Source organism: Poecilia reticulata, linkage group LG7, assembly GCF_000633615.1.
Source record: "Poecilia reticulata strain Guanapo linkage group LG7, Guppy_female_1.0+MT, whole genome shotgun sequence".
NCBI lineage: Eukaryota > Metazoa > Chordata > Actinopteri > Cyprinodontiformes > Poeciliidae > Poecilia > Poecilia reticulata.
Genome location: NC_024337.1, coordinates 9,898,345 through 9,907,480, shown reverse-complemented (window position 1 = coordinate 9,907,480; position 9,136 = coordinate 9,898,345). Strand labels below are relative to the sequence as shown.

Here is a 9,136-nt window from a genome sequence, read left to right as displayed (position 1 = left end):
CAACGCGACTTGGATGTAACGAGTAACGCGACAGTTTTGTAGAAATGTAGTGAAGTAGAAAGTACAGATACTTACTGTAAAATGTAGTGGAGTAAAAGTAGAAAGTACCCATTATTAAATCTACTTAAGTAAAGTACAGATACACGAAAATTGTACTTAAGTACAGTCCACCACTGCAAGTCACAACTAGTGTCTGATGAGGAACAAAGGACAGGTGTTTTTAAATACACAGGGAGGTAATCAGGGAACAAAACACACATGGGAAAATATCAAGGGAGGAAGAGACGGGATAACACAGGGACTCACAGGAACACAGATCTAAATAAACAGAAAACAGAATAAACACACAGAACACGACACTAACCCTCAATGTAGCCACCACTCTGCCCAATTCAGCTTAATGTTTGTGATTCTACTGTCTCAGCTGCTAACCTGGACTCTGGTTTTATCGGTTGGTTTTTTGTTAATTAGATTTTCTGAACCAAATACACGATAAGCAGCAGATCAAGAATCTGTGGCAACATCAGATACTGATGAGTGTTATGCTAGGTTATGCTAGACTTGTTCATTGTCATTTATACTGATGGGCTCATTCAGGTTAAGTAATATTAAACAAGCTGAATAAAGAACACATGAAGCATAGGGATGAGTATGTTCATTCCTATGAACATACTCATACTCATAGAAATGAACATTCCTATGAGTATAGGAATGTTCCTATACATTCCTATACTCATATATATATATATATATATATATATATATGAGAGATAAAATATTCCCCACAGTAATATACTGTAGTTTTGAAATCAGCAAATATTTTGTCAAGTGAGGTGATCTGAAATGTCGGGATTGAATGTCAAAATTGTTTTACAGTTTTATGTTTTTAGACATTTAGCTTATTATGCACCGTTAAGTGATCACTGTGGTAGATCAGCTAATTTAAGCATCTCCTCTACTGATCTGTAAAAGTTGGTGTGTAGGTCGCCTTTTTTAATATAACTGAACCGAAACACACCAAATTCCACATCACATTGACATGTAACGGTTTTCAAAGTCAAACAATCATAAGTGAATTACTTCACTCTTCCTCAGTATTTTTCTTTTTAGTAACACTTTTCCCTGACCTTGTTATCCAGTTGCTGTAGTGTTGAAAATTAGTAGTAAAGCACTACCTTTTTTCTTTTACATGTGTTATGAACATTTAAGATTTAGCATGGTATAGTGACAACTTGACAGTGAAAACCAATGGTAGGGATTATCGAAAATAGGATTTTTGCCCTCCGACAGTGGCTCTCCAGAGGCAGCACATCCCTCTATATGTACCATATTGTCTGATACAGGGTTAGCAGAGGTGTGATGTCACATGACATCTATTGCTCTGGACTCCTGCAAAGGGAAAATGCTACCCATTTGATAAATCACTGCTCTTAACAATCCCAGCATGCAACTTTTCTCAATTCTATACACTTGTATGAAGTAGCTTACCCAATGGCGATGATCTGGCCAATGTCCAGCGTGATATCATGAAGCTGGGCAACAAAGATGGTAGCGACCACTTCATAGAGCACCATTCCAGTCCTATTGATGCTGGTGACGATGGGCAACATAACGCGGCAGAGTTTCTTATCGATCATCACGTTCTCTTCACAGCATTGTAAGGTGACAGGCAGAGTGGCGGCACTTTGGTAGAAAGCACATCCTTTATTGGTGCACCATTTATATAAACAAACTAAAAAGTGTCATGCTTTTTCAACAAACAGAACATTTAACCTGGATGCAATGATAAATGCTGTCGTCAAAGCCTTAGAGATGTCCTTGAAGATAAGAAAAGGGTTCCGTCTGGTGAAAATGAGGTAAAGCACGGGGAAAAGAATGAAGGCTTGGATTGCTTCCCTGAACAACACAACAAAGTAACACTTAGTGTTAAAGATACATTACGTATTCACTTAAGTATTAAACATTTATTCGTACATTCATACCTCTTTAGACATTTTGTCATTGTAAAACCTGACAGATCAATGTGTTTGGGGGGATTTTATATGATCTGCTAACACACAGTAATGCATCACTGTAAAGTGGAATGAAAATTATGGTAACATTTTATTTGACGGGGTGTGAATAAGACTGTCATAAACATGACATAACACCTGTAAAACATGAGTAAGTCTTCATGAATATTTATGACAGTTGTTATGAAGTGTCATTTGGTAAATCATGAGACTTTTAATACAAAGTTGACATTATTCAAAATGTCTATGACGACATTAACCAAGAATCATCATACGTCATAATAGTAGTCATAATGTCATTAAGTGTTATTACACTGTCAAAATCTTTAACAAAACAGTTAATATTTCCCCCATCTGAAATAAGGCAGAACCAATAGGACCAACAATAAAGCTATCATTAAGCTTTATTACACTGTCAAATGATTTAGTCATTAATAATTCCTTTTACATCAAGTGGAACAAGTAGGACCAGTTATGAAGATGTCATTAAGTATTACAGTGTCATTAATCTTATTTCAAGTGAAACAAGTAGCAACAGTTATGAAAATGGCATTGAGTGTTATTACAGTGTCAAATGCTATGCTAACAGAGTCATTAATATTAACTTTTAACTCAAGTGAAGTGAAAGACACTGAACCACTAGTAACTACCATCATAGTTGTAGAACAAAACCTTTGTAAAGTGGAATAAAACAAAAAAAATACTTGTTCTTCAAACAGGGTTTAAATCTAGTGAGTATATTGTAACTGAAATACTGATTGAAAAACTAAAACATAATTACTTATTCTTTAACTTAAGAAAATAGATTATTTCAACAGTCAGCCATTTCCTTCATTATAGCATTCCTATAACGCTTTGAAAACATGGAGATCTTCTTCTTCTCTTCATTTTCTGGGAGCAGCTCTTTGAAGGTGTCCAGAAATGCTCAGAAATTATAGTTGTTCTTGCAATAGTTGTGGTCAGTGTTAATCATGGTGAAAGCCTTTTCATGAATTCTAACTTGGTGAATCTCTTCTGAACATTCTCATAGCAGATGATTCAATTCAATGTGGTCACCTAAAAAGATGGCAAAGCAAAGAACACAAGCAGCATGTCACATCAGCCAAGTTGCTAAATAATGCACATAAAGGATAACTTTGACTAACATATTAGCTTTTAATTTGCTAGATTAAAATTGGAGGTAAGAAAATCTATTTGTCTGCCTTTAAAATATGTTTAATATTAAAGGCTAACCTTACAATTATGGAGTTTAATAACTTTAGCTAACATTAACTTACAGCAGGTTTGAATTGCTCATAGCTAACATTACAAAGAAAGAGAACACAGTCATCGTTATTTTCTCAAAGAAAATGTAAAGTTAATAAGACACATACCTCATAACAGGAGGTCTGGCCGTTATAACTTGTGTTAGGTTGGCCCCACAATATGGAAGATTTCTTCTTCACCAACACACTTCACGCCTGTTCGTGCTCTGCTGCCTCTCATTGGTGGAGATGGTGTGTTGCACTACTATAAACAGCCTTAAATAATGTTTCAAATGCAAAGTTCTTAAGTGCTTTGTAGACATCTTGCTGTAAAACTTTAGGAACAATTAAATTAAGAAATTTAAGACAAAAAAAGACAGAGCAATATAATATTACCACATAAAGCTACATCATGTTTAAAGTTTAATCAGTAATAATTTTATAACAAATGTAAGATCGTGATTTCTTGGTTAATGTCAAGTTGTCATAACAAAGACATTTTGAATAATGTCAACTTTGTATTAAAAGTGTCATGATTTACTGAATTACACTTTATGACAAGAGTCATAAATATTCATGAAGACTTACTCATGTTTATGACAGTGAACATTTCTATTCAGCCTCAATGAGTTCATACTTTGTAGATAAACATTTTGCTWCAGCTCCACCTGCAGCCTGTTGGGTCATGTTTCTACCAGGTTTGCTCTTTCATAAAAAAAACATTTGTCACATTCTTCTCTATAAAATAGCACAAGCTAAGATTTAATGGAGAGTGTAAACACACRGCTTCTTGCCACATATTATCAAATGAATATAGGTCTGGACTTTGTCTATCCCATTCTAACAGATGAATAAGCTTTGACCTTAACCAGTGGTCTCAAACTCCAATCCTTGAGCGCCAGTGTACTGGAACCTTTYGATGTTTCCCTGAACCTATAAACTTCTATGAAATGGCTAAACTTTATCTCCAGCATTCAGTCAAGATCTGCAGAAATCTGCTAATAAGCCTGTAGTGGAGCCAGGGTGTGCTAAAGCAGAGAAACATCTATAAGTTTCAGGACACCGACTCTTGAGGAATGGAGCWTGAGAMAACTGATCTAAACCATTCCATGCTCTCTTTAGTTGAARGTTTAGATTCACTATGCTGAAGGTAGATGGACCTCGCCRCAGTCTAAAGTATTTTGCTGCCTCTAAYATACTGTATTTTCTCCCAGRATTGATCTGTATGAAGCTCAAACTCAAACCTTCTCTTCCTCTTTCTTATCTGAAAACTTGGTACATTGTTTTAGAAATTAAYCCAGATTTAAACTTCTCTCTGATGTGTCTGCTGAGTTTCTTGGTCTTCATGATGCCATTTGGCCTCAGTGGTTTGTTAGAGAACATGAGTGAACAAAAAACTTTTGAAGGGAAATGCTTGAACTGGACCAGATTTTTGGAGGAATTAGAGTAATGAGGCTGACAATAATTGCATTGATGAAAACTGATCTCTAAGCATAAGAGGAAAATCTCAGTAAAATCTGTAAACTGTTCTTTAAATACTTTCATAACAGTTTTCTTCTCATGTCACTCAGGTAGAGTTCAGTGCTGCTACCTCAGGAGCAGTGATATCAATTTGGCAACAAAGATGAAAAAGAAAAGATATTTGGACATACCCTGCAAAGAACACTCCTACAAACTTTGTGAGCTTAACGACAGCACCCCAGTCTGTAACATCCAACACATGTTCCATGATCAGGAACATAACTCCAATTGGCATGTACCTGAAACAAAAAACAGTAAAAAAAAAAAAAAGGTTTAATAAAATAGGGTGTTCCAAATATATTTTAAATTAACTGTTAAGAGTGGAAGCAGCTGTCCTATGTAAATAGAACTGAATATGCAAAAGAAATGRCATCTTYYCAGATACTCTCTGATCTTACCACAAAATCCAGTTGACTATAACTTTTATGGCATCGTTGAGGCATTGAATGGYCTCCACKGTGATTCTTGCCTCCTGTCCCAYCYTRTTTAACARGAKGCCGATGACAAATGACCAGATGACCAGTCCTATCATGTTGGGTCCATCAACATACTTGCCTACTAGTTTCGTCTCAGTATCATTCTGCACAAAAAACACAAGTATGGCGGCTCCASCCCTCTGACAACAATATTGTAGGAGTACATCACCTTGTTGGACRATGCAWTTCATTTTTTSKTAAGTCAACATACAACCATTGATTTTAAGGCATTTATTTTGTAAAAGACCACCCTAAGGCACTGCATAATTGTGAAATGTAAAGRTGCAAATTCAAGTATCAAACCCTTTACACACACACAGAAAAAATAAATAAATAAACAGAAGCAAAATGGAGCCGAATGGAAAGTAAAGGAGGGAACCAGCAAGGAGTGAAAGATAAAGGTGTATTACTACTGTTAGGTTGAATGTTGAACAAAGATCTGGGCTAATGAGGTAATGGGTGGCAGGTGTGAGGAGAGAAAGCAGAAGGCAGGCTGAGGAGAGACAGAAAGAGGCACAAGGGGTGAGCGAGAGCAGACTTTGGGCTAGGAAATGAATCTAACAAAAATAATTAGACATAAGAAACATAATAAAAAATAGAGTAACCAAGGAAAGGACTAGACAGAAAAAAGTAGAATCTCTAAGAAAATTATAGATAAAAGGCAGAACGAAGCAAGAAAGGAATACAAATAATGACAAAAAAAAAACAAACAAACAAAAAAACAAGATCCTGACAGTATGAGTGTTTGCCTTGTTGCTTGTCCTATGTCCTAACTATGGCACACCTTACTGTCACATTAGCAAACACCACCTCCCCATTCAGGCTTTAAATAAAAAGAAACTCAAGGCCATTCTTTTTCTTCCTCTTCAATTTGAAGTTTGTGGCTGTAAAATGATGATTCTAGAATGAAAACAAAGATCAGAAGAAAATACTCACCAGGTTTGGATCAAGGGAGAGGTCAGGTTGTTTATGAATCTGAATAATCTCAGTCTTGTACTGGGAGAAGAAAAGAAACTGTTATATTTCCAAACCCCAAATAGGAAATTACACAATAAGCTGTGGGCCAGAACAAAAGCATACCTGCTCATAGAAAGCCTGAAAGAAGTTCTCTGGAACCATATTCCTATGCAAGTAACAGGAGAGTCATAAAAAATTAAGCTTGTAAATGTTAAATACAAAAAAAAAAAAACATGCAGGTGTTATTTTACCCAGACTTTTATTTCACAAAAACCTAGATGGTGTCACAGTGTGGCGTGGCGGTGGACATAGAAATAAGTGGATGTTTTAATGAAGAAAATAAACCAATAAAAATAAAAGTGTTCAAGAAAATCCAAAAACAAAACAAACTGAAAACACAAAGGAACAACAGGTAATCCAGGGAGGGAAACATGGGTAGTGACAATCCGGGTGACAAGACAGACTAGCGAGTTGTGACTGGGATAGAAGAGTTTAAATACTGGGAGGWAGTAAAAAGAACAACGGGCCTAACCAGATGATATAACTGGTTGCAGGTGTGAATAGTTTTCACACAAGCTAGCTGAGGGGYGGGGAGAAGATGACACAGGGAAGCTAAGGAGATATACTGGGGAAAATACAGAGGAAACACCAAGGACCTGAAAAAAACCCTCTAAAATGAAAGAATACACTAATACTAAAGAAAACCTGATAAACTAGAAGACAAAAAGACATGAGGGACAAGCATAAACAAACCTAAACAGAAAGAAGGCTGATCTAACAATAAGAACTAGGGGACATAGAGCTATAGAAACTAGAAGATCTGAGCAAARAGATAGCCTAACTAGAATTACTAAAGAAAGACTAAAAAAACCTAAAGTGACAAAATAAGATCTAGAAATACTACAGTGAGAGCTAGAAGGATTAAATACAAAATAAACTATAATCACTAAAGAAGCTCGACATAGACTCAGACAAACAAGAAAAACAGAACCTAACTAAAGAATAAAGATAACTAGAAACACTATAAAGGACTGATAAAGAAAGCAACAATGCAATTGTAATCACACTAAATAACCTCAAATAATAAAAGTGAAATGACCCTGAAGGGCTAACCTAAAATGAACTAAAACATAATGATAAATAAGATCAAAACCAAACCCAAAAACCCAGAATCCTGACAGATAGTTTAACTGGTGGTAATCAAAGATGATAAAATGTCTATTTTAACTTCTCTGTACTGGAACACATTACAAGAAATCATTCATTTTGTCTCACCTTATAAGATCTTGAAAGATCACGTGCAAGACGAAGGTCGACTTATCCTCTTTTTCCTTGCTTACTTCATGGTCTCCCACACCAGGCTTGATTGTGAGAGCCAGAAACATTCCTGCAACACAAAGTATCAGGCAGGATGTCAAAAGCAATAACACAGAACAAACTTATAGCGGTCTTCATAAATCTATTTTAAAATCTGCTGCCCATGATAAATTTACCGAGAATTACGGCTATCAAGGTAGAGCCACAGACGAAGGTCCCTGTGATGATAGCTGTTTTTCTAGACACTCTGGTGTTTAATCCAGTTACTCCTGAGAAAAGAGAGCATATAGTTGCCTGTTTTAATCAACATTCATACAAAATATCCTCAAAAAGATGAGGATAAGTTAATATATCCAGGATCTGAATTCATATTTAGTTTGCCTGCAACCACGCTTGTCACGATGAGGGATATAGCAAACATCTTAAGAGTGTTTATAAGTATTTCCCCTGGTATTTTGATCCAGTCTTTCAATTCTTCAGTTAGAAGAGTTGTAGCCTTCAGCAGAAACCCAGTGCCAAACCCTATAGGGCAAAAAAACAAAACAACAAAAAAGCATTCATACAAAATAGATATGAAAAAAAAAGACTTCATCATGTAAAAACCTTAAGAAATAAATGGGAGTCCTTTAATAATAATAGCAAATGATACATTTTGCAGACATATTTTCCATATTTTTTCAGTCTGTCAATAGGCAATATTGTACCCTAATGCTGAATATTCAAATGTTAGAATGTGTTGTAATAATTTGTTAAATATTGTGTTTTTACTGTAAAAACAAACATCTAAAAACCATCCATCAGTTTGTCAGCTGAGCCACTGAAAAAAAAAAAATCAGTAATCTCCTTATTTACTGAACTTGACTTTAATGCATCCAAGATCACATGTAAATTTCAAATTTTAACATTTTACATCTAAATCAACTAACACAGTAACAAAATGTCATGTTGCCATGGTGATAACATAAGATGAAATGACTGCAGAACAACTCACCCTACCATCTTTTGTTTAATACTGCTATTTTATAAATGGAAATGCTGGGGACAGTTAAAACAACTTCCACAATCATGATAAAACAGATTAAAAGATGAGAGGATCACTGGAAAGAAAACAAACTCCCATAACAGTAAATATATATATTTTTAAAACTTCACACCTCGCTGGTTCCCTCTCCTTGGGCTGCCACCTTATCGTAGTGGAGGGGTTTGAGTGTCCAATGATCCTAGGAGCTTTGCTGTCTTGGGCTTTCTGCCCCTAGTTGTGTTCCCTTGCCTGGACGCAGGTCACTGGGGAGCCAGGCCTGGAGATGGGACACGATGGCGAGCGACTGGTGGCTGGACTTTTACCTATGGAGCCCAGCCGGGCTCAGCCCGAAGAGCCTGGCTGGTGGGCCCATGGTCCCCCCTCCCATGGGCCCACCAGCTGTGAGAGGGGCCAAAGGGGTTGGGTGCAGTGTGGGATGGGTGGTGGCCGAGGGAGGGGGCCCTGGCGGTCCAATCCTCGGTTGCAGAAGCTTGCTCTTGGGTCGTGGAATGTCCCCTCTCTGGTGGGGAAGGAGCTGGAGCTAGTGTGTGAGGCGGAGAGGTTCCAGCTTGAAATAGTCGGTTTCAC

The 9,136-nt window shown here is 36.7% G+C and overlaps 1 protein-coding gene across 1 annotated transcript in view; it reads right to left on the bottom strand.

Annotated features, from left to right (window-relative positions):
- Positions 1–8,056, bottom strand: part of LOC103467156 (excitatory amino acid transporter 3-like) — a gene marked incomplete at its 5' end in the record, with an annotated part of 13,009 nt that extends 4,953 nt beyond the window's left edge. The window contains 9 exons of the mRNA XM_017305643.1: positions 1,489–1,683; positions 1,774–1,896; positions 4,909–5,016; positions 5,176–5,357; positions 6,190–6,249; positions 6,334–6,376; positions 7,486–7,597; positions 7,704–7,796; positions 7,909–8,056. Of these exons, the coding sequence (XP_017161132.1) occupies positions 1,489–1,683; positions 1,774–1,896; positions 4,909–5,016; positions 5,176–5,357; positions 6,190–6,249; positions 6,334–6,376; positions 7,486–7,597; positions 7,704–7,796; positions 7,909–8,056 (1,064 nt within the window). The remainder of the gene's footprint in view (positions 1–1,488; positions 1,684–1,773; positions 1,897–4,908; positions 5,017–5,175; positions 5,358–6,189; positions 6,250–6,333; positions 6,377–7,485; positions 7,598–7,703; positions 7,797–7,908) is intronic.
- Between the last annotated feature and the right edge of the window lie 1,080 nt (positions 8,057–9,136).